Source organism: Leuciscus leuciscus, assembly GCF_965113295.1.
Source record: "Leuciscus leuciscus genome assembly, chromosome: 16".
Taxonomy (NCBI): Eukaryota; Metazoa; Chordata; class Actinopteri; order Cypriniformes; family Leuciscidae; genus Leuciscus; species Leuciscus leuciscus.
The window spans coordinates 26,406,202-26,431,718 of record NC_138740.1 but is presented as its reverse complement, the minus strand read 5'-3'; the positions used below and the strand labels follow the sequence as shown (position 1 = coordinate 26,431,718).

General features: G+C 38.1%; 1 protein-coding gene and 1 long non-coding RNA gene across 2 annotated transcripts; one reads left to right on the top strand and one right to left on the bottom strand.

Annotated features, from left to right (window-relative positions):
- Positions 1-1,018: 1,018 nt before the first annotated feature.
- Positions 1,019-25,328, top strand: tsc1b (TSC complex subunit 1b). Its single transcript, XM_082141169.1, has 22 exons — positions 1,019-1,135; positions 5,209-5,462; positions 5,585-5,688; positions 7,650-7,802; positions 7,911-8,055; positions 8,252-8,406; positions 9,289-9,362; positions 9,461-9,639; positions 11,093-11,211; positions 12,648-12,813; positions 12,941-13,059; positions 13,325-13,421; positions 13,958-14,053; positions 14,162-14,777; positions 16,366-16,409; positions 17,287-17,453; positions 17,665-17,847; positions 18,411-18,521; positions 18,714-18,836; positions 18,936-19,123; positions 19,276-19,449; positions 23,057-25,328. Exons 2-22 carry the CDS (start codon positions 5,354-5,356, stop codon positions 23,643-23,645), a joined length of 3,711 nt encoding a protein of 1,236 aa, XP_081997295.1. The 5' UTR covers positions 1,019-1,135; positions 5,209-5,353; the 3' UTR covers positions 23,646-25,328.
- Positions 20,460-23,049, bottom strand: LOC309477770. The gene is made up of 2 exons (XR_014198697.1): positions 22,739-23,049; positions 20,460-21,563 (listed from the first exon to the last, which is right to left on the bottom strand). It is a non-coding gene; the product is annotated as an uncharacterized lncRNA (long non-coding RNA).
- Positions 25,329-25,517: the final 189 nt, after the last annotated feature.

Genomic DNA, 25,517 nt, shown 5'->3' with positions numbered 1-25,517 from the left:
TAAAGTAAATGGTGGCTGTGGCTTGTCTTTCTGCTTTACATCTTCTTTTGTGTTTAAAACGGGTTTCCAATAACATGAGGGATGAATAGCCTACATGATGTAGGCTGTCAACTGTTTTTTTTTTTTTTTTATCGATTTATGATTATTGGCCTATGGAAGCTAGTTGATTTCATTTTTCCCTTACATTTTTTTTTTGTGTGTGTGTTATGTATGTATAGGAAAAATACTTTTTAAATGTAAATAGTTTATTAGCCTTTAGATTTTAAGATAGCTATAGGCTACGTTGTTTATCGCACCCTCATTCATTCATTCATTCATTCGATCGTTGAATCGATTGATTCATATCGTTCAGTCGTTTATTATTATATAGGCCTATTGAAAAAATCCTTCACTAGTTTATTCTATTTGGATTTTAAGCTAGTTCACTTTATTTCTTTTTCATCCTTATTTATTTATGTAGGCCTATTTATTTAGGCCTATAGGCTATAGATTTAGCAAAAAGTGCTTTTTAAACTTAAATAGTTATTATATGCCTATTTGGATTTTAATGTAGCCTAGTTTATTTTATTTTCCTCACCTTTATGTATTAATGTATTTATTGTTTAATGTTTAGGCTTATATTTAGGAAAAAGTAGCCTAGGCCTACTTTAAAAAAAATATTTAGCCTATATTTAGATTTTAAGCTTGTTTACTTTCTTTTCTTCACTCTTATGTATGTATGTATGTTTTTTTATTTAATTTATTTTTGTAGTTTATTTTAAATGTAAATAGTTTATACTGCTGGACGGTCCAAATCAGCGTCTCCGCTCGCCACCTGAGTCACGCGAAAACCGCATTACAGAGCGCTGCATCCCTCCACCCTTCAGAAAAACAACTCAGGGCCTAGCTGCAGGATTCTCTAAAACTTTCATACATGAGTCTTACTCCCCACAATCCACTGTATTTATAAAGTATGACTGCTGGTCATTTCTGAGAATATTCGCGTCATATATCAATGTTCTGCTTCCAGATACAGGCGTGTTTTTGAGCGCTCTGGGATTATTTCTCCTGCACAATTGCGGATGGTGACCGCGCTGGGAGGGGTTGTGAGGTGTTCAAGATGGCGGCGCCCTGTGGAGTGCAGTTGCTCTAACAGGTAAACAGGTTTATCAAACGATGTTTTTTTTGTGGTGATGTTTTTACATCATACGCAGTGACAGTCTAAATGTTAAATTTGCTCGCTCCTCAGAATTTTACGTGCATTATAGAGTATTTCAGTCGTTGTTTCTGGTTTGCACTAAGCTTGTCGAAAATAAGGCTCTCTTGATTGGGACTGTCAGTGAAATAATAGTCCTCATTGATTGTTACAGTTTCGAAATGAATTTCAACAAATCTCCGCATGCATATGCTCGAGTTTAAGGGGGAAGTTGACATGCATTGGGGTATGTTACATGTGCTGGCGCATTTATGGAGACAGTCCCGCAGATTCTGGCCATTGTTCTCGCGCGCTGTTTACGCCAGTGGTCATTTCAACACAGAGCTACTGTCAGTGCATGCAGCCGAAAACACAACATCTATCTGCACATGTTTGCACTTTATTTTTTATTTTGCACCATGCATAGGTTAAAAATACAGACATAGGCTATGTTGTGGGTTTTGTTGCGCGTTTGCTTTTAAACAGAAATCCTTTTGCAGGCGAACCATGAAATGCAGTTTTAAGCTATTGCCTTATTTTTATCTTATGATCACTGCATACTGGCATAATTTGCACTATGACTCTCATGTCTTCTATATATATATAATGTCATACATATACATACATACATACATGCATACATATGTGTGTATATATATATATATATATATATATATATATACACACACACACATATGTATATGTATACACACACACACACACACACACACACACATATGTATAATTTTATCTTTATTCTTTTGTTTTAAATTATTTTTAAAACAATGCAGTCTGGTCACTTGCAGAAAACGCATTTCTCTACCTCTGTAAGGATGTGTTTACGACATATAAACTGAAAGCTAGATTTGAGACCCAAAACTCAGTTAGGCTTTGAAAAGCAACGAGTCTTCATGACAGCTTGTACACAACCTCTTTAAGGAATTTGTTTATGTGGCCCTAAACGTGGCATATAAAGCTTCTTTGTGCTGTTAACGGCCCTGTTTTCCAATTGGCAGGCGCAGCCACAGTTCGCGATGAGGTCGTCCAGAACTTCATCTTATTAGTGTGTTTTTTTTCCTCTTCAGTGTGATGCATGCTCTTATTTTGTGGAATACGATCATGATGGTAATCAATTAACTTCTTTGTATTTCCATTGAGGGGTCAGCTTGCCATCACCCTTCCCTAGATGGTTGTCATCTTGCACAAGTTATGCTTAGAGCAGCTTTGTGTTTTATAACAGCTGTTTGTTTGGTGGATAACTGGAGTGGTCTCCAGCAAGGAGAGAGTGTTGTCTTATGTTGCATGTTAGGCTGTCAACTTGAGCTCTTGGTGACTCACATAATTCTTAAGATGTAGGTTAAGACCCAAATCTGAAGAAAGTTATTGCTGTTGTCAAATACAAAGAAAAATTATATATATAATTATATATCGCTATTATATGGGGAAGATGTCCTGTTAAGCATCAGGGCTAGTGTGAGAGTGGTTCGAGCCAGTTAATGGATCTGTTACTAGAACTGGAACTTTTACTAGTCTAGTATTGTAGCATTGCCAACTATTATACATTTTTATATCATTTACATTCATACAAACAATCATTTGTATTTCTGTTATGTATTGTACACCGTTCTTGTAAACTGTGCTGATTTACCATTCCAAACTTTGGGGGTCAGTAAGATATTTAGTAATACTTTTTATTTATTAAGGATGCATTAAATTGATCAAAAGTGACAGTACAGACATTTATAATGTTACAAAAGATTTCCATTTCAAAACAAATGCTGTTCTTTCTAACTATTAATATTGAAAATATGAAGCATCACAACTGTTATCAACATTAATATAATAAGAATGTTTAATATAATAAGAATGTTTCTTGAGGACCATACTTTCTGAAGGATCTCTGAAGACTGGAGTAATGATGGAGTAGTGACACTGAAGATATGTAATGATGCTGAAAAATCAGCTTTTTAAAATATCTTTATCCATCCATCCACAAATTTCTATAATTATTTATACATATTTTTTTCTTTTTCCTTTCGTGTACAGATGTGTAAATGTATTGCATATGAAGCTGTTTATGATATTTGTGTTTACCCAGGGCCTGTAAAAATGTTGGCTGTACTTGTAACATTTTGAGCCACTGGCCCAGCATGCAAGTAAAAGTAATTTCTTGCTGATTAGCCCTAAAAATGCTGCTCTATCACTCCAGTCAAAGTTAAACTTCACTGCTCAACTTCAAAATAGTGTGTTGCGTGTGCATAACATGATACAGTGTTCTTGTAGTATGTAGTCTATTCTAATCAGGCCATTGAGGCATGTCTCATGAATTTTCTTTGACTTCAGCTAGTACTCGTTGACCTGATGTTGTCAGGCTGGTGTGACAACTGCTGACTTTTTGTCATGTTTGTGCAAGAACAGGTCGCAACATGTGAATCTTGTATGCTTCAGATTCATAATCTGTTGTTTACTTGCCTGAAACTTCCAACCCACATTATCACAGTTGATGTTAATGAGATCTAGTACTCTTAATAATGATACATCGTAATTCTCTGTGAACTTTTGTATGTTGCAGTGTTTTTTTTTTCTCACTCTTAAACTTGAAAAGTTTACTCAAAGGGGTCATGAACTGCTTTTTTTTTTAAGTATAGGCCTAATTTTCTCTGAGGTCCACTTATAATGTTAAAAAACATCTTAATTTAGAAGCAATAAGCTATTTTCCTGTTTTTGACCCTCTCAGTGTTTCCCACAGGATTTTGTGAAACTGTGGTGGGTGGACCTAAGTCCCCCTAGCTTTTATTTGAAGAAAGTTTTGCACATTTTTTTGTTAAATTCATCAATCTGGTGCACTTTGAGAGTTCAAAATTAAGAGCTCCAAGCCATATTCAGTGTGCAAATTGAACCAAAAAAAGTACTTTTAGGGGAAACTTTAAAGGGGACTCAAACCTCTTTTAGTTGTGATATAGTGGTCAACATTACACTATTAATATAAAAAAAAATATCTTGTTATATAGTTGAAATATTTGCCAACAATGTTAAAACATTAATGTGTATTACATAGGCTTTATACATCTTGGTTGTGGCAAATACATTTTAAAGGGATAGTTCACCCAAAAATGAAAATTAGCCCATGATTTACTCACCCTGAAGCCATCCTAGGTGTGTATGACATTCTTCTTATATACGAATACAATCGTAGTTATATTGAAAAATGCTCTTCCAAGCTTCATAATTGCAGTGAATGGCTGTATGTCTTTGGAAGTCCATCAGAGTGCATCTATTGATGATTGAAGTGCTCGACACGGCTCTCCAGGGGTTAATAAAGGCCTTCTGAAGTGAAGTGATGCGTTTTTGTAAGAAAAATATCCACATTTAAAACTTTACCGACTAAAATATCTATCTTCCGGCAGATGGCCGTACACATCGACTAATGCCAAAAGAGTAACACTGAATTTGACGCACAACGTAATGGCGAACGCGGTTGCCCAGGCCTGTTTGTTTGAACCGCGAGAGGCGTCAATTGCCGTCATTACGTCGGGCGGGACTAAAAAGGCAATGATGTAGAAGTAGGCATTGATCATCTTCTGCCGAGGCGGTCTTTCATCGCACTATTACATCATAATGTGACATCCAAAACGAGTCGTTTGGTCAGCTTGGTTTCAATAAAAGCTGTTTTTGAACTAACAAGAAAGTTTTGAGTTCTGAAACTTACAGGGTATTGTTATAGTACAATGACCCATATAAATGTACTGTATAAGTAGAGATGACACAATGTTCACGGACCGGCTTTGCCCGTTCCAATATGTCGGGCGGCTCGCGTATAGCGGCCCATAGAAACAGCCTCTAATGATATGTAGCCTATATATTTATCTATGCAATAACCTCTTACATGTCAAAAGATCAAGGAAAATTTGATTTCTCAATTCATGACCCTTTTACTTAAAGGCAGAAACTACAAAATGTTCTCATGAATATTTCATAGAGACCGGCACTTTTAGACAAGTGAAGTGATGTAAGCCCTCAAATGTCTCTTGCAGGTGTGCCTGGAGACTGTATCGACGGGCGGCCCTGGAACCCTTCCAGGCTGGACAGGACACGGGACGCTGTGAGAGTGACGTCTGAAAGTCCTTCCCCTCTCCCTTGACTGTTTCAGAGACCCGCCTCCGAACCCTCCATACCATCATGTCCAGGGAACAGCTCAGCGTAGGGGACCTGCTTCCTCTGCTGGAGACCTCTGACCTCCGCCAGCTGGATGAGATCAAGGGCCTTATCAATGAACACCTCAGCACAGGTCCAGCCAAGTTTGAAAGTTGAATTTTCAAACTTCTCGATATTTGCTACATGATTCATATTCTCCATGCATGCAGTGTTTTATTGCATGACTGACAGTCAGTGTGGATTCATGTTTTGCAGATCGAGGGTCCGTGCTGCTGAACGGCTTGGTGGATTATTTCCTGGAGACCAACTCCGCCCAGGCAGTGCACATCCTGTCCTCAGTGAGGGAGCCACACGATAAGGTGAATGACTGCTCACTCATCTCTTTTTTTTTTTTTTTTTCTGGTTCTGGTTTCACACTCAATTTAAATCCATGTTCCCTGGGCTTTTCTGCCAAAATGAAAGCTCCATGGTTCAAACTTTGAAAATGTAGACATTTCGTCATCAATTTTAGTATTGTCATTTTACAGTTGTACTATATAAAAAAATATTTAAATTTTTTATACTTTTTTTTTTTATTAAATACTTAAAAAAATTATAATATTCACTATAAAAACCACTACAAAAATCAAGTCACTACTACCCCAGTTTCTCTTGTTCCAAACTACATCGTAAAAGATTTTTAAAGACAAAATTATCTGGCTTTTAGTGATGATTATTTATTATATTTATTTTATATTATTTATATATTATTTTTATATCTATTATAACCTAATACTATAATCCGTAATAATCCATTACATATGAGCAATTTTAGTTTAAAAATTAAGCATTAGTCTAAATGAATATAAAAATATACCGATAATATGTAAAATATATAAGATTTGAAATAAAGCTTAAATGACTACATGTGAGCTTACATGTTTAAGTCTCTGTATACATAGAATGTTCAACTACTAACTTCACAACTTTCACTTGCACTGATATAGCAAGGTATTTTCTTGCTGTATAAATGCATTTGTATACTTTATATTCTCCAATATCTTAATCTTCAGCAGAAGAGTAAATTGAATCTTGCGGACTCTGAAGTGAATCGCATGTTTCAAGGCATGTGATTGGCTTTTTGCTATTGATGTCACACTTTCATGCACACACGCTCCATGGTCTCAGGATCAAATCCTGAGTCGACAGAGAAAGTTGATGATCAGCGTCATGGTACCAACAAAGCCGGATTGGATTGGATTGGTTTGGTTTGGTTTTGTCAACTAATTCCGTAACCCTGAGTTTGTTCAACTACCATCATGCTACGGGCCCCAGATCTTTGAAACCAAAAAATATGTTATAGAAAATAAATTTTTGTTACTATATTTTGACTTAACTTATAGAAAACGTTATAGTTCCTGACAAGCCCCAGAGCAGCTGTGATGTCATACTATAGAATAGAAAAAAAAATCGAAATATACAATTATTTCATGCAAAGAATTATTAATGGGCATGAATTGACAAGTGAAAAATGACAAGTTGTAGCTTGAGCACAGTTAAAATGTATTATATAACAAAATTTTCACATTTTTCCCAAATTCAACCATTAATCAAGACTTGAGTCTCCAGAGTAAAAAAAATTATAGCTTTTTAAAATGATAGATTTTTTCCCTACCCTACAAAATCACCCAATCATTCTAGAATGATTGTTTCCAAATAGCTCTATTCAAGGCATCTGGTTAATGTTTTTTTATATATCACAATAAATATATCAGTGTAATTAAGCACATACTATAGGTTTACATAATTTACGAACAATCCATATCCTTAAAGGGATAGTTCACTCAAAAATGAAAATTGTGTCATCACTTACTCAAACTCGTGTTGTTCTAAACCTGTATGGGTTTCTCTGTTCTGTTGAACACAAAAGAAGATATTTTGAAGAATGTCACCCCATTGACTTCCATAGTATATTTTTTTCCCACTATGGAAGTCAATGGGGTCCATCAACTGTTTGGTTACCGACATTCTTCAAAATATCTTCTTTTGTGTTCAACAGAACAGAGAAACCCATACAGGTTTAGAACAACACGAGGTTGAGTAAGTGATGACACAATTTTCATTTTTGAGTGAACTATCCCTTTAAGGTAAATAAACACTTGTGAAATATGTACAAATGAAAGGAGCTTTTCATCTAACCAGCATCATTTAAACTCCTCTGAGTATATGTATTTTATTTCATTTATATTTAATAATAATAAATGTCTAGGGCAGAGAACAATATTATGAACTGTTACGGTCTGGCCTGTAATGTGACTTGGCTGTGTTGTCTGTTTCTCAGCACCTTTTTGATAAAATGAATGAATGCATGGCTAAAGCCCCCTGTCGCCTGCCCACTCTCACTCTACTGGGTCACGTCGTCCGTAAGCAGCCGTCTTGGATCCACAAGATCGCTCGCTATCCGCTGCTGCTATCTCTCCTCAAATGCCTCAAGGTAAGCTCATAATGTTAAAGATCTTTCAGATAGGCCTCTTGGTCTTGGTATCAAGTGCCTGGTTGTTTTGTAACATGCAGTATATATACTATAATTTGTGTGTTACAGACAGACACAGATGTTGTGGTTCTAATAACTGGAGTCCTGGTGCTCATCACACTATTACCCATGATTCCTCAAGCTGGCAAGCACCATCTCTATGAGTTTTTTGATATCTTTGGCCGTCTGGCTTCCTGGAATCTGAGAAACCCAGGTAAGAGTTACTAACATTCAATTGCTGTATGACTCTGTTATGCAATATTTTTACCTCTGAGGTATGTATTATTATTCCTTAAAAGTCTCTGGATCAGTTTAGTCTCCCACAGAAATCCAGAAAATATTATGAGGCCTCTTTAAAGTAACAGATGAAATGATGGTTAACTAGCTGTATGGTCAATCTCTGTTGACAGGACACGTACCAGAGGTTTATCTCATCCACCTGCACGCAAGTGTCTACTCGCTCTTCCACCGGCTGTATGGGATGTACCCCTGCAATTTTGTGTCTTACCTGCGCTCCCATTACAGCATGAAGGAAAACATGGACACTTTTGAGGAGGTGGTCAAGGTGAGCTGTTAGTCATACAGTTTCCCAGGAGGTTTTCCAAATACATAAGATGTAAGGAAATTCCATCATTGTTTGCTCATCCTCGTTTTCCCTTACTTTTTGTTCAGTACAATAAAAGTAGAAGTGACAAAGTGCCTAGTGTGGGTATGAGTAAGGATCTAGGATAGTAGCATGCATGAGTAATATATTGGTTATCGGTTAATATTATCAGTTGATAATTTGTATATAAAATATATAGATTATATATTTATTTTTAATTTAAATAGACAAAATAGTATAGAATTTGTCATTATCAGCCAAAACATGAAAATAATGATTGGTTATACACTATCGTTCAAAAGTTTGGAGTGGTACGTTTTTTTAAATGGTTTTGAAAGAACTGCGTTCATTATATCGAAAATATAGTAAAAACAGTAATATTGCAAAATGTTATTACAGTGTCACAGGATCCTTCAGAAATCATTCTAATATGCTTATTTGGTGCTAAAGAAACATTTTTTATTATCAATGTTGAAAACAATTGAGCTGCTAATTATTATTTTTGTGGAATATTTTTGTATTCATCTTTGATGAATAGAAAGTTTAAAAGAACAGCATTGATTTGAAATAGAAATATTTTGAAACATTATAAATGCCTTTACTGTGTTTTTTTATTAATTTAATGCATTCATGACAGTATTAAGAAGTATTCATTTATTTAAAAAACTTTTGAATGGTAGTTTATGTCTGAATTTTAATATTGCTGCATCAATAACCAGTAAATGTCCAAAAATTACAAAAAGTACCTTAAATTGACTTATATTGCTAATAGTGATTGTGTCATTTCATTCAAATATAACTAGTCATGTTTATTTTGTATTTATGCCTTTATATGTATTTCAGCCCATGCTTGAACATGTCAGAATACACCCTGAGTTAGTGACCGGAACCAAGGACCATGAACTAGACCCCAGCCGGTGAGGCAATACTGAATCATGTCACTTATTTAATTGCATAAACCACGAATGTCACAGTCAACGTTTATCCTTCATTTGCTCTCTTTTTTTCTGTACAGGTGGAAGAGATTCGAGATCCACGATATTGTTATAGAGTGTGCCAAAGTCTCTCTGGATCCGAAGGAGGCGTACTGTGAAGAGGGCTATGCCAGCATGCCTGAGCATTTCTGTGCTCATCTGCAACAACGTCCGGCTGATTGCACTGCCAGCCCTTACGGTGACTTCCACAGTAGCCACGGTAACACCCTCTTCCTGTCTGAATTACTTACTCAAACTTTGCATACTGGAATATAGCACTTAAAGAGGGTCATATGATGCAATTTTAAAAGTTCATTATCCCTCTGGTGCTGCTCGCGTGAAGGTCAAAAATGACAGAATTGTTTTTTTTTATTACAATGAAATGAATGTACTATATATACTAAATGTATTTTTATTTAATAGTTTGTATTTTTGGGGGATTTTAAAAATAATAAATTATATTTATGGAATAATTATGATCCATTGAATCACTTTTTGAGCATAGACCTGAAAAAGACATTTCAAACTTAAACTGTAATAAATCTTGAAATGCCTTGTAGCACAGACTTAAGTTTGGTCTCTTTTTAAAGAAGACACTTGGCAGATTATTGCTGAAGTGGAAAAAGTGAAACTAAAGAAAAGTTATTAAAAAACCTAAACTTAAATTAACCAAACAACACCAGAAGGTTTGATTATTGGGTGCAATTGAATATGTTAACATGCTTTAATGTTCAAAAACACGCCCCTTACCATAATTGTGAGTTTCAGCTTCCAAGGCATCTAAAGCAATTGATAACACACAGTTAATAATGTCGTCGGTTTTAAGCTGATCGATATGAACTAATTTAGCAAGCACGACTTGAACAGAACGTTTCACAGTGGCAAGTTTTTGTTTTGTAACTCTTTTACCTTTAGAGATACAACGTTATAATGGTTTAATTTGCCTTCTTCACTGTAACAACTTTATGTCCTGAAATAAACTTTCTCCATATACAGAAGTGTATATTTCAAATTTATTTAAGTGTGTATAGCCGGCTTTGTATTCATCCAGGTTCAGGAAGCTGTCCTCTGTAAAATGCGCTGTACACAAGCTAACTTTTGGGTTGTACTGCTCAGGAACAGGGTTATAAATAAATCTAAACCACTGATTCCTAAATTTCATCAATTTTCGGAAGGCCAAAGAAAGGGGTTTTGCTTTTGCCTTTAGGTGGGCATTATGCTAATATTTCACATTGTGACGTAGATGTTTGCGGAAGCAACATCTTTAACATTTAGTCTTTAACATAGAATTAATCCCTTTGTGAGAGACTTTAAGCTTTGTAACTTTGCAGATCGTATACATGCACAAACAGATACATTACGCACTAAAGGAAAAGGAAAACATTAAAAAGCATTGTGGGTTTTTTTTTTTATCCTAGAGATGGTGTTGTGATTATATAAATAGATGAAAGGTCATGAGTTCAGTTCTCAGGGAATGTGTGAAGTGATAAAATGTATATCTTTAATTCACGACTAAATAAAAGCATCGGCCAAACGCATAAATGTATTTGGAAATGAAGTTAGACAGCTTAACCAGCATTCTAATTCAGTCACAGTCTATTTTCAGGCAAACTCTGCTTTTCTAGCAGTGACAGGATGTTTTTTGTGGACATCATTTTTCTGTCCCTTTCCAGGAAGTTCTTCCTCTGCTCATTACTCCACCCCTCGTCAGCCTGTCGTCCCTCCCTTGGCCCTGTCCTCTTTCTCAGGGAATCAGCCCCCCTATCGCAGCCCCACTGGAACTCGTCGGCAGGTAAGAGCACAACCAATGGTGTGAATTTGGTGTGAGGTGGAACTACCTGTTTGAATCCAAGGAATCTGTGCTCTGCTTATAAAATGTGCAAATAAACTGATCCAGTGCAGGAATTGGCATCTGCTTCCCTCCTCCCTCTTGTTGTTTGTCAGCTTGTCAGCTGTTGTCCATAAATCACCCATCCCTGAACCCCTCCCTTCCCGTTGCACACCAGAGCTTGCCCTCCCTCTCCCACCATGAATCATCTCCTTGTTCTCCAGGCAGTCTGAGGAGCTGAGAGGAAAGGAGGGGAGAGGAGAGGTGTTGAGTCATTCCGGTGGGTGTGCAGGGCTTTAAAAAGAGAGAAACATGCCATCTCTTAGCTGACGCAGAAACGGTTGTCTTGACAATGTGAATGACGCAAGAGCTCTTTCTCCTGGTCTGTCACCTCCCACTATCAGGACTTTTATTCTGAACGCTCTGCTGATGGAAAACAAACAGCATTGTGTTTGTGTTCTAATGAGGCTCATAGCTATTGACATTTGGTCATATGTTCATGTTTTTTGGTGTGATCATGGTTCAAATTTCTCACAATTCACGATTTGGCTATGTGATCACAATTATGTTGTGATTTGATACTTGCTATTAGTGGGGCACTGATAGGGGATGCAGATAATGGCTATTTTAACATTGAGATTGGCAGTCAGATCACTATCAGACAGTGTTTTTTCAATGTGCTCTCGAAGGGAAGGTGCTTTTTAAAATATAGTACTTTTGCAGAGTTATATAATATATCACTTTAAGTTAGTGCTAGATCTTGATCTAAATCTTAAAATAGGCAGAAACATGTAAACATACAATATTGGCTGATAAAAATATGCAGTATTGGCCCATAACCAATATGTGCTTCCCTTTTTACTTAACTACACTTTTGCAAGCATTATGGTATATCATGCCGCAATTTGCAAACACATTGTGAAACTGCTGCTAAAAGTTTACTTTTGGTGAAATGTCAATGTGTATACGCTACTGTTAAAAAGTTTTGGGTTGGTATGTTTTTTATGTTTTTGAAAGAGTGCTCACCAAGGTGGCACAAACTACTGTGGAAACTGTAAGATTATGAAATATTATTACAATTGAAATAAATGTATTCCTTTGATGACAGCTGAATTTTTCTAATATGCTGATATGTTGCTCAAGAAACTTTACTTATTCATTTCTAAGTGTTTTTGTGGAAACTAGGATACATTTTTTTTCTGGGTTCTTTGATGAATAAAAAGTTCAAAAGAACAATATTTACTTAAAATAGTAATCCGTCGTAACAATGTAAAAGTTATTGCTGTCACTTTTGCGACTAATTTAATGTGTCTTTGCTGAATACAATATTAATTTCTAAAATCTTGCCCTCTGAAGAAGCAGTCAAGGGACTTATTTTGTGTGTGCTTGTTTATTTATAGAACTCCAGCTGTGAATTTAATGCAACATATGGTGTTAAGGATTCCCTCTGGAGCCCCTCCTCCCACTGTGGAATGGCCACACCCCCTTCCTCCCGTGGGATGTCACCGAACCCGGAACTGTCCCAGAGTGCCTCTTACCTATCGAGCCGCCTCTACAGCACACCCGGTGACTATACTGTCTATGCTTGTCCGCAAACAACTTTGATATTTAGCATGTTGGGAGAGCTAGGCACATCAGGGTGTTCATTTCCTCAAGCACTAGTATGAATTTGGTCTTGTCATCTTTCCTGCAGCGGGTGGCAAAGTCACCCCGTTATCCAGCACCCCTGCGGCCGCCTCACCTCCTCCCAGCTTCTCCGATGACTTTACCCCCGTGTCTCTGCCACGCAGTACCGCTAGCCCACCATGCAAGGTACTTTTCTAGAGGATGAACTTTTGTGCAAATCTGTAGTACTACAGATCTTCTGCAGAATACTAAAAGATATTTTGAAAATTGCTTTTGTCAAAAATAGTTGAAACGTTCTTCATTGAAGACAGAATTTAAATTTATGAGTGAACCGTTCCCTTTAAGACTTCCTATACCTTCCCTTGTTTAAACAACTTCAAGTCTGCTCTGAGATCATTTTGCTTTTGAATTGTTTCACTACAAGCTCTTTTAACTTTGATGTGCTCCATAGGACGGTAGACCTTTAGACCACACCAAACCCGTCTTGGTCAGACAGGAGCCAGTCAGAGAGCTTGAGAAAATTGGACCTGAAACGATCAATCACAGAGGTATGTTACGAGTAAGAATTGTTTTATCATAACTAACATAGCCTAACATTGAAGTAAAGGTTTGATTTTCTTTAAAGAGTTAGTAGAACTATTTCTTTAACCTTTGGCATGGTTAACATTTTAAAGTGCTGAGCGGAAAAGGCAAGTGCTATGGGTCGTTCACATCAAGGACGGTATACGATAACTATAACTTAACAATCATTGGAATTCTTTGAGTCCACACCACAACTCTAACAAGACACAGAAAAATGATATCGTTGGAAACACTTTCAGATTTTTTTTTCCCAGCTGATTGACAGCTAATCAGAATCCACCCAACTTTAAGGAGATTGAGCATTTAAAGCGGCATTGTGTGGCTATCGGGCGTTTGGAGTGTGGATGCTAAAATAGTTTTCATTCTTGTTTATAGTTGCTATAGTTTATAGATGCTAATATAGTTATCATTCTTGTTTATCAACTATTTATAGTTATCATTCTTGTTGTGAATGTGCCTTTAGAGTGTCATTATTAAGGCCAAGTCTTTTATCTGACCCCAGATGGCAGAAGTGAGAACATGCCAATGACCCTGACCGAGCTCTCCGTGTACATGAAGGAGCAAGAACAAATGAGGATCGAGAAAGAGCGGGAGGATGGTATGAACTAGTGTTTCTTTCACACTCAGACTTCCACAGTTGTGTCCTTTCCCAACAGACAAACTAATCCATTAAACAACAATCATTTTCTGTCTCCCATCCTGTCAGCTGCCATCACAGAGGAGCTTCTGAAGTTAACTGAGGAGAAGCAAGATTTAGCCGGCCTTCGTGGCTTTGACTCTCCGTTCTTCAACACCACGGAGACCCTGACCGGCACGCAAGAGAAACCCCTGCCCTCTTCTATCCTCTGCGGCTTGATTAGAGACCCTCACAACGCCATCTCAACACCTGACAAGACTGAGATCACACCCGGGGACAGAGGAAGAGTGAGTAGAGGCCCGTCCCAGGAGCAGCCCTGGTCTTTCCAGCCAGTGTTCATGCCCATCGAACACCCAACGCACAGCAAACTCCATCGGAGCTCTTCCGCACCAGAGGACGAGGCCCTGAAATACGGCCTCTGCTCCCCTAGCCCGTGCAAACCACCACCCCTGCCGTACGAGGCTCTGTTTGACATGGCCCTGCCTCGGGCAGCCTCTCTCTTCGTAAGGAGGAAGACCTCAGAGATTGTGCAGCGAGTTTCCTTTGAGAGGTTTCAGAGAGGTGATGTGAGCAAGCAAGAGGAGGAGGAGGAGGTTGTGGAGGGGGTTGTGTCTGCCTCCCCCCTGGAGGTGCTGGATCGCCTCGTGCAGCAGGGCGGTGACGCCCATGACAAAGTGCTAAAGAGGTAAGCCCTTTTGCTTTCATGGTTCGCAATGATTCAAGCTTGTGGTCATGTGTGGTTAAAGATCTTGGTTTGTTATCAAAAGTGTGCAAGTTCAAATCAATGTTCAAATGTATGATCAATGGGTTGTCTCTGTTGTGTCCTTGAGACACTTGTGAACCCTAACCACACTTTCCATTATTCCACCAAAACACGTGACATGACAAAATCAAAGCCAATCAAGGCCTATTTGGAGAGGGACTTTCAAGTGGTCCCGGCAAGCTCGTACCCCCAAGTCATTGGCATTGGTTATTAAGTCAAGTCTAATCAGCTATATTTATATGTTTTATACAGTACAGATTGTTTCAAAGCAGCTTCACAGTAATAAACAGGAAAATAACAGAATCAATGATGCAGACTTATAAGACGAATTGAAATTCTTCAGTAAAGCAACTCCAAAAAAAGGCAATAGTGTCCTCATTTAGCGCAAGTCAGTTCAGTGTTGAGTCAGTTCAATGACTGTAAAGTTCATCAATAATGGAACGAGTTCAATTCAGCTATAAGCAACTCTACAGAAGGCAACAGTGGTGTTATTCAGCTTTTAATTACAGTGTCTGTTCTCTAACTGAACTAAATGATTTTTATTAGGCTACTATTGACTGAGTAACTTTTATAGTCTCTCTGTCGCTCTCTCTCGCATGTATTTGATCTCAACAAAAATATCACTCGCAAATGAATATTTTTGGTCGACCGTTTTAGGCGCAGTCTGGAGCCCTGATAACTCGCGATTTTGGAAAATTCATTAATTATGAAACGAGTTCAGTTCAGCTATAAAGAAGCACTACAGAGACAAGAGTGTCATCATCCAGCTCAATTCAGTTCAAGTTTTGTTCTCATCTGCCATTTCTATATTATAGATCAGTGTTTTTACAATGTTTCAAATTGACTGTAAAATTCTGGAGTTGAGTAACACTGATTCAGATTTCAGAGTTTGCTTGGTCATTCATGTGCTTGGAACTCTTGGAATTACGATGTTTTCGACTCCACTTAAACATCCACCCTGAACATCTTAACAACCATGTAGCAACATGCTAACAACAACAACCCAGAACACCCTTACATTTGTATAACATGCTAACGATCTTTTAGAACACCCTCCTCTTGATGAATAACTCGTTTTCTTTAGAAAATGTAAAACAATCTAGTGTAGTTTCCAATCTATAAGACTTGCTAAAGGGGCTCTTTAAGAAGAACTGGATCAGACTAGTTACAGATTTGCCCACTAACTCGCTATCACACTGAAACAACTGTCTGCTTTGTCCTGTGTCACATCCACTGCCACGCAAATCAGTCCACAGCGCAACAGCAGAGCCTGTGTTAACCAAAAACAATCAGAGCTCTTTCTGTCTCTCTCTCTTCCTGGCCTGTGCAGGCCATATCCGAAAACACATAATTGAGGTGTTTTGGCTGTGGTCAGAGAGGGTTCTGTGAGAAAAGGCTTGCTCTGCCAGAAAAGCAGTGCGTCCGAAATTATTTTCACATTGCCACTGACCTTGTTGATTCCCTGTGTTTTTTTCCCCTTTTTTTCCAACATTTCCGCAATCACTCTCAGATTGCCCCTGCCAAGCAAGTCAGCTGACTGGACACACTTTGGAGGTAAACAACATTGCATTAGCACACATTCAGCTACTTGTGGAAAAGTGGTTCTTTCAGAGTACAGAGAAATAATTCAGTGTTTTCAGCCGGGGATAAACATTTAAATGAGTATTAAAGGTGTAGTACAACCGAAAATGAACATTCTGCCATCATTTACTCACCCTCATGGCTTCAAAAGTTTGAAGTATGATATTTTGAAGAACAATGGTAATTCAACTGTTTTGGACCCAATTCAATTTCATTGTAAAAAAAATTAAAATATTTTTTGTTCCACAAAAGAAAGAAAGTTTACTCAAAAATGTAATTTAGTCAAGTCGAAGTAATTTGTACATTTAAAATAACAATTTATACCTAAAGTTACGAATCATGCTTTAGACATATATAATTAAAATGTACACTTGCATGTACACTTAAATGTGCCATAGAAAAATACTATTTTCATCTCCTCAGGGTGGACCCCGCATGGTGGTGGCCATCTTTATTATCATGTGACAAGCTGATTAATGCACACTTTATTTCAGTAACACCACTATTATCGGACACTTTTAGTTGTGTAATAAATTAGTAATGGGTGACAAATATACTCATTTAACCTATCCTATACCTATATTTAATGGTGTCCGTATCTGAAAACTTTTTTTTTTTGAAGGATGTTTTTGAGTATATAAGAACCCTGTCCAAAAAAAGGGCACTGGCCCTTTACATCTATTTTAATATTTAATGTTTAAATTCAATATTTTTGATTTATATGATGTTTGAAAAGAGCTACTTTTAAATGACCTTCAATGGAGAAAGATGCTTTTTGCAAGCAGAATAAAACAAAATTCTTAATTACTTTAATGCTTAAATCTGAATAATCTTTCTTTCTCATGCACAGGTTCTGCTCCTCTGGACGAGCTGCAGACACTGCGCAGTCAGCTTCTGCTGCTCCACAACCAGCTCCTGTACGAGCGCTACAAGCGAGAGCAGCATGCTGTACGTAACCGACGTCTGCTTCGACGCATCATCAATGCTACCGCGCTCGAGGAGCAGAACAACGCCATGGTAATTTAAACACAATTTCATGACCTTTCGAAAAGCGTTCGGTTTAAGTCATCGGTTAGAATTAATGCCACTAGATTTAAAATAGTGACCTGTAAATAGTTCTCTTTTTCGCAAGGCTAGTTTAGTGGCACCAGACATTCACCTTTGTTGACCACTAGAGGGTGGCAGAGACTAATGCATTTGATTTGTAAATCTGTGTTTGTTTCAACAGAAGGACCAGCTGAATCTGCAGAGTGTGGATATCTTGTCTCTGAGAGAAAGTCTGCAGGTGGAGCAGCAGAGATACCGGCAGCTCTGGGACGACCGAGAGACTGTAGTTACACGCCTGCACAGCCAGATTCGCCAACTACAGCAGGCCAGGGATGACTACTACACCAAAAACCAAGAGTTACAGGTGCTTTAAACACTTCTCTCCTATTGACTCACACATAGTAATCATTTTTTGTCTATTTTTTAAAGAAATCTTTTATGCTCATCAAGGCTACATTTATTTGATCAAAAATGCAGTAAAAACAGTAATATTGCGAAATATATTTTTCTAGTTTATTAGTTTAAATTAAATGTATTCATGTCATGGCAAAGCTGAATTTTCAGAAGCCATTACTCCAGCTTCAGTGTCACATGATCCTTCAGAAAGCATGCGAATATACTAATTTGCTGCTCAAGAGACATTTTTTATAATTATAAATGTTAAAAACAGCTTAATAACAGCCGGATACTTTGAAGAAGTCAAATATGATGCATTGGTTTGAAATATATTTTATAAAAAGATTTCTGTCACTTTTGAGCAATTTAATGTATCCTACCTTAATAATAAAAAATATTTTGTATAAAAAAAATTGACTGTGCCCAAATTTTTGAATGGTAGTGTATTTAATTTAATGGTAGCAAATGAGATGGCCACAACATTCAGAAACAGGATGATGATTTACTATGCATCTGTGATGCTCCACTCAGAGTAAGCTACAAGAATGCCAGAAGCGAATAGGTGAGATGGAGGCGGAGCTTCAGAAGGCGAATAACAAGGTGTGCCACACGGGACACCTGCTGAACCAGCTCACTGTCAAGGTAAAAATAATCACCCCTTGTCTCTTGAGCTCAAAAAAAAGACAGTTTAAGTGTATTTCCTGTTGTAAATGGTGATTAAAAAAAAAAAAAAAATTTTGAGTGAACTGTTCCTTACATTTTTTGAGTATGTTGTGATTGTGTCATTATCATCATTATTTTCCCCTATCATTTTTTTTAATTTTTTTTTTTTAGTTGTCGTCAAGTGAGAGTATTCAACAGCAGTTGAGTTTTCTAAATAAGCAGCTGTTGCTGTTGGGAGAAGCTCATAAACTGTCTGTTCAGGAGCTGCATCAGGCTGGACCGGATACTAGCAAGGTACAAGTCAAAAGAACAAAATACCCAGCATCTCTTTCATCTTTGCTATAAATCAGATTTACGTTATATTCTCTGTCTTCCTCCACCTCTCTCCTGTAGGAGGTGCAGATGCTGCAGATGTCCTGGGGGAAGGAGACAGAGCGTCTTAAGCAGAATCTGTTACTTCAGAGCCAAAAGCTGGATGCTGCTCAGCAGAGAGTGGCAGAGCTGGAGACTCAAATCTCGAAGAAAGAGCACCTGATCGCAGAACAAAAGAAGTTTCTTGAAGATGTCAAGGCTCAGGCCAAGTATGATCTGAAGGCTGTTTATACCATACAAACAACTTGTCTTTACATTTAACTCTTGAAAACTCCCACTCCGTGTTCTATATGATATGCTTTCTTGTTTAATTTCATCATTTTACAATGTCTGACAACTGTTCTTATTCGCCTCGGCTTAGAGGGGAACTGCAGGCCTCTGAGAGCAGATATCAGGCACAGAGGCGGGTAACTCTGGCTCTGCAGACTGAGCTTTTGCAGCTTTACAGCAGGCTGGAAATAGAAGACTGCTCTGCCACTACTTTAGCCTTACCGGCAGAGGGCGCCACTGAGCCCCGCAGTTCCACGGAGCCCAGGTAGGACTAAAAAAACCTGAAAACTATAGTGTCATTCAAATATAAATCAAATATAAGCAGGTACGTTGCATTTTGTCCGGTCCAACTTACTATTACTACTGTGTTTGTATGATTTTATGATATGGCATTGGCAAAAAATGGTTGGCAAACGTAACTGCTTTCTATTCATTATTAAAAGCACACTTAAGTACTTCGATTCCACAGCTAAAACTACTAGCCTAACTAATAAAAGACAAGTGAACAGTCAGTAATAAAATAAGAACAAATACTCGAATTACAAGCATAGATAAATGCAATAGAATAAAGTTACAAATAAAGTAAAGTCTAACAGGAATATCCATGTACAGAAATGTAAAATAACAAATGAGACAACTGTCTATTTCTGCAGATATATTGGTCATTCAAAAATGGAAACCGACGCTGCAGATACACAAACCGTAAACAAAGCAGTGCGTGCTGACCGTTTTGAATATCGATACTGCTGATCACTTTCTTTATTCCACTCCGCTCATGTTAATATTCAAATATTCGCCAAGGAACACTCGGGTAAGATGAAGTAAAATTAGAACAGCCTTCTATCTGTACCGTTTTGACTTCTTTGCTTGCTGTTTTGCTATTATTCTCATGCACTGACTCAAAAACTTAGCTCCACGGTTGTCAAACTGGGGTACGTGGACTGATTTCAGGGGGTACGCGAAAAAAGATCTAAGGCCGGAGACACACTGGATGCACGGCGTGAGCATCTCAGCTGCGTGGCATGTCCGTTTTTATTTCGGCTCCCGTTAACAGGTTAGAGCTTGCACACTGCCTGCGTGACACGCGCGTCTGAGGCTCGAGGCCGCGCGGAAAACGCGTGCATGCTAGAAATAGAACTGACGCCTATTTTTCACGCGACACGCAAGCGTGTTGGAAGCGTTTCAGGCAAAATAGAATAGGAAAATATGTTTATATGTAATTTTGACACGAATACATATTAATACATGTCATTTTGATGTTTGAAAGTGTCTAGGGCCGTCAACATATATAACATACATCTTTTCCTACTCTATTTTGCCTGGAAACGCTTCCAACACGCTTGCATGTCGCGTGCAAAATAGGCGTCGGTTCTATTTCTTAAGACCAAGTATAGGTACAGACTGTTTGTGGAAAATGATCTAAGACTGAAACTGTCCCCAATTCGGCCTAACATCGCTGCATTATTTAAGAACATCCAGGCACATCCCTCACATTGATTAAACTGGTGATGTGGATGGAGAAGTGGTAGGCCTATTCTGTGTGGTTTACTACAATTTAGTTTACTGTTTACTATTTAGTTTACTATTGTTAATGTGTTCTCTTTTTTATTATTATTTTACAGCAGAGAAGTTAAGAAAATATACAATGTTATCATATGTGAAAAGCAATACTTATCAGTATGTGAAAAGATAACATAGCTTTAATGAGATGTTGGATATGTGTTGTAGGCCTATTGTGTGTGAGATTGGGTGCCAATCTTTTTAAAATCATTATATTCAGCACATTTGTATCATATGTTGACTTTTGATGAGATTTGTATCATATGTTTATGATTCTATTCACTATTCTCGACAAAATTGATAAAAAAATATATATATAAAAACTTCTTGTTAACAATTGGTGGTGTTGGGGGTACTCCGGAAGATCTATAATGTCTCAGGGGGTACATGCCTGTTAAAAGTTTGGGAACCACTGACTTAGCTGAACAGCCAGAGTTTTCTCTCTCACTGACAGCATGATGAATCGGTCCCAAAAAAACAGACGGCGTCCGACTAGAGCCAAAGGTGCGGAACACAACAAAACAATACGTCAAAAACGGCCTGACGTTACCCGACGGCTGATCGTTGGCTTTGTGTGTCCCGGGCTTTAGAGAATTCTTGCTGAGACTATTTTGAGTATTTTGACATCATTTTATGTGTGTATGTCCGTTCAAGCGCAAGAAGACACGAAAGAGGAATCAATTCGGTGTTCGCCGCCTTTTGCGTTTAAATGGTTTAAAATCGTTTGAATGTGTAGATTGGCAAGACAAACCTTTCACTCTATGATGGTTAAACTTTGCAATTAATCCACAAATCATATGCGTGATATATGGGTAATGGCTTGGGCTGGGTTTCCCGAAACCTTCTTAACGCTAAGTCGTTCTTCAGTTACACCTTAAGCTGTACCTTATCGTTAATATGTGTTTCCCGAAACGTTCTTAGTTAAGTATACCTTCTGTAAGTCATACTTTAGGAAGGTTGCTCTTAGCTTTACCTTATCCCTGTTGCAGGTCTATATGAATATAATTCTGAAGTTTTAATACACACAGACAGTGTTCAGTTAGGCTAATTCAAGTGTTTTCATGCTAAGAATAAAATTGTCATTACACTGATTGTTGTTAGAATTTTAATTATATTATTATATATAATAAAATTTTATAAATTTATTTTAATTAAAGAGCGCTTTTAAAGGCCAGTGAAAGCATAGGCTACTGTCAGTTAAGTCCTATTCGGACGCTAATATTGTTTCTCATGGGCTCGTATGGTATTTTAAACATTTACAGGGGTAAGTCGGTTATTTTAGTGCCGTCCGAATCCACAATATCAGTGTTTTTTCTCACCCAACCCGCGTAAAAATCCCTGGCCAAACAAATACCTACTGTTTTTTGACAAACAGGTCGTACGGTAATTTAATTGCCGTCTGAATCTACATCTCTGCGTTTTCAAGAAGAGATTCAAAATTCACTGTTTAAATCCTTTTTGACCACTGCCGAGCACCGTACGTGACGTACACTTTTATTACTGAAATGCTTGAAAGTATTTACAAGAACAATATTTCATCGCAGCTCCACCTCAGCGAACAAAAATGGGAAAGAGAAGAAAGCACATAAAAAATTTAAATGGTTATTATGGCAGCAATATATGATACAATTTTAAAATATGTAGGCAATGCTATTATAGGCTATTATAGTTTGGATTATTTTTTATAATATCCCATGAGTCCTAATAAATGCAATTTCAACTATTTCTAAAGTGCTTTTTATAAAGAACACCGCTTTCTCACATAAACAGCCCCTGCAAGAGAGAATAATTGATTCTCGAGCCATCGATATCAACCAATTCAGCAGCATCGCCACGGACAGCACCGGGTAACGTCGCACGTAAGAAGGTATATCTTAAGCGGCTTCCTAAGGTATAGTTCGGGGAACACGCCTAGAAATGGTATACCTTCAGTTAAGTTATACCTTAAGAGTCTTCGTAGCGCGCTAAGAGACAACGTTATCGGGAAACTCAGCCTTGGTAATTTTTCACTTTTTTGTGCTATTTTTCATCCTATATTAATTTTATTTTTATGTTATATTTATATCTTGCATATCTAATAATTATTTTTCCAAAGAACTTGCCTTTATTACTGTACGAAAAGTTAATAGGACACCAATTTGTTTCCTGTTTTTGTGTCATGTTTATTAATGGGTCTGTTTGTGGGTTACTTGATTATTGTGCATTTTCTGGCATTTTGGAGGCCCATCTCTCCCCCCCTAAACCCCCAATCTCATTGTTGCATAAAATTCTTAAGATTGTGACATTTTTTTTGGTTGTTTCTGATGTCACAGTGTCATAGTGGTGGACGGCGCAGTAAAAACAGCCACCAAAGAGGACGGCAAGTCATCTCAGTCTCCGCGTGGCAATGGCAGCACTTTATCTCCAGGGCAGCCCAAGGCCAGCCCTTCCCCGGCCAACTCTGTAAACGGCAATCGAGACACTCCCCCACCTGTCCTAGTGGAACCGCCCCCTCACCGTCCTCATTCCCCGCTGGGACCCCCAGGACCCATGGTCCCTTCTGACACCCCGGTCACCGTAGGCTCCTACCCCAGCGCCAAGAGCTTTCTGGGTATGCGGGCAAGAGAGCTGTTCCGGAACAAAAGCGAGAGCCAGTGTGACGAGGATGAAGCCCCGCCTCCGCGTCTCACTGGCCTATCGCAGGGCCTGAAGACTGAGCTCTGCGTGGAGCCGACAACAAAGAGTACGCCCATCTCCACTGCTGCGCAGAGCTTCACGCTCATCACATCTGCTAAAGAAACCCAACCTGATGCTCAGAGAGCCAAAAACCGAAACACGTATGGCTCACGATGCCCAGAGAGGCCCAGGCAGCAGCCGTTAAGGATCATGGACTATAACGAAAGTCATCAGGAGCACAGCTAAAGTTATGGGGAAATGGTGAAAAAGAGGGAGGTAGAGATGTGCGAATTTAGATTATTAGAGCATAAGGCAAGACTCTTTCAATTTTCAGTGTTATCTGTCACATTTCCACAAGCCGACAACAGGATTTGGAGCCAATAAATCAGTAAAACCCTCACTAAGATTAGATAATTGGAAAGCATGGACTAAAACAGCGTGTGTAGAGGTGGTCACACAATGTCTTTTAGTTACCCCACTGCGTTGTTCACCAGAAATGTCACCGCTGCTTCTCTTATTTTTTTCTTTTTTTGCTAATTTATCCGCTCCCTTTATCCAAGTAATTCTTGCAGCATGTGAAAGTTTTGCTTTTAGGCTGTGAGAAGCAATATAAGTTGATGCATTTGTAGTAATGGTACAATGCTTACACCCCCTCACAGCTCACCCGCACAGAGCTGAAGTGTGTGTTTGGATGCCAGGAGGCGGGGCGGTCAGTCGGTTGGACGGTCGTCTTGTGCCAAGCAGGAGTCAGCGTTTCTTTAAAACCATCAGGTTTTACCTTTTAGACATGTCAAGCTCAAGTCATGTTGATCTTTACTATGTTTCTGTGTATGTGCGATGTCTGTCTGTGTGTGTGTGTATGGAACATGATGGCCTGTATCCCAGACTTGATTCTGGGTTAAATTGCACTGTCAGTTGTTATTCATTACAGAAAAAATCTGGATACAAGAAATGATACAGCCAAATGAGAGGAAGGTTCGACATGTTTTTATATTTTTTTAAATTATTTATTTTTTGTCCTATCCTCCTTTTTAGCTTTTCAAGTATTACCAGTCACGCACCAGTGCTTTTAAAAGTTATATTGCATTGAACAACAGCCATAGATTACTAGTCAAACCTAGGAATCTTATCCTTCTGTAATCTCTATAAAACATCATAATTACAATCTAGATGGCCATTTTGAAGCCTTATCCTACTATTAAATAAAAGTAATTCGCTTCGACGATACTAACCTTTAGTCATCATATTCGCTCAGTAACTGAAAATAGTATGGATGATCTGTCTTTTTTCCCCTCTCACTTTAGCGCACTGCAGATGTTCAAGTATATTATCACTAAATTTGCTTCCTGAGTGCCAAATACTCAATAAGACAATGACAGTATTTTGTAGGGCTTAAATGTACTGGATTTTGTTGTATTATTCGAGCACATCATTTCTTATACTACCACATATCAGTTTGAGGGGGTAAATACAAGACTCAAGTTTTGTCAAGCTGGAAGTATGTGGACTGTAGCGATGAGAGCTATATGATGCCAAGTAAACAGTGTAAAATATCTCCGAATTTCCACAAAATGGCTACGTTGCTAGTCAAGTGTCATATACGAATTGCAGATGTGATAAGTCATACTCAAATTGTTCCCAAATCCTGTTGTCCCCTTGAAGTCTCTGCTGTTCCTTCTGCCTTGCTATCTAGAGCATGTACAACAATCCTCTTTTAATGCCAACAGCAGGAACTATGACTTAAGATACAAGGTACAATCAGCGTGAAATGAAAGGAACGTTTGAATATTAGCTCCTTTGCTGGAGATGAAGGTTCTGGCGGTTTGTTGTGGGAGGGAAGGAAGGGTCGGTTGGAAAAGGTTCTTAAAGCAGTTGCTTGTGTTAACTGTGAATGACAAAATAAAATCGTCTTCAATGTTTTGCACTACAGATTTGGTGTTGTCTTGATTATTTTCCTCGATTTAATTTAGCTTTGATGTCTGGAATGGAAATGTAATGCAATTTTAGGCCTACAAGCTATGCTGGGAAGAAAACATCACTTCATTGGCGGTTGCCTTTAATGATTTGAAGCTGATTAAAAAAATTACAACGTTTGCAACCGGAAGAAATAGACTTACA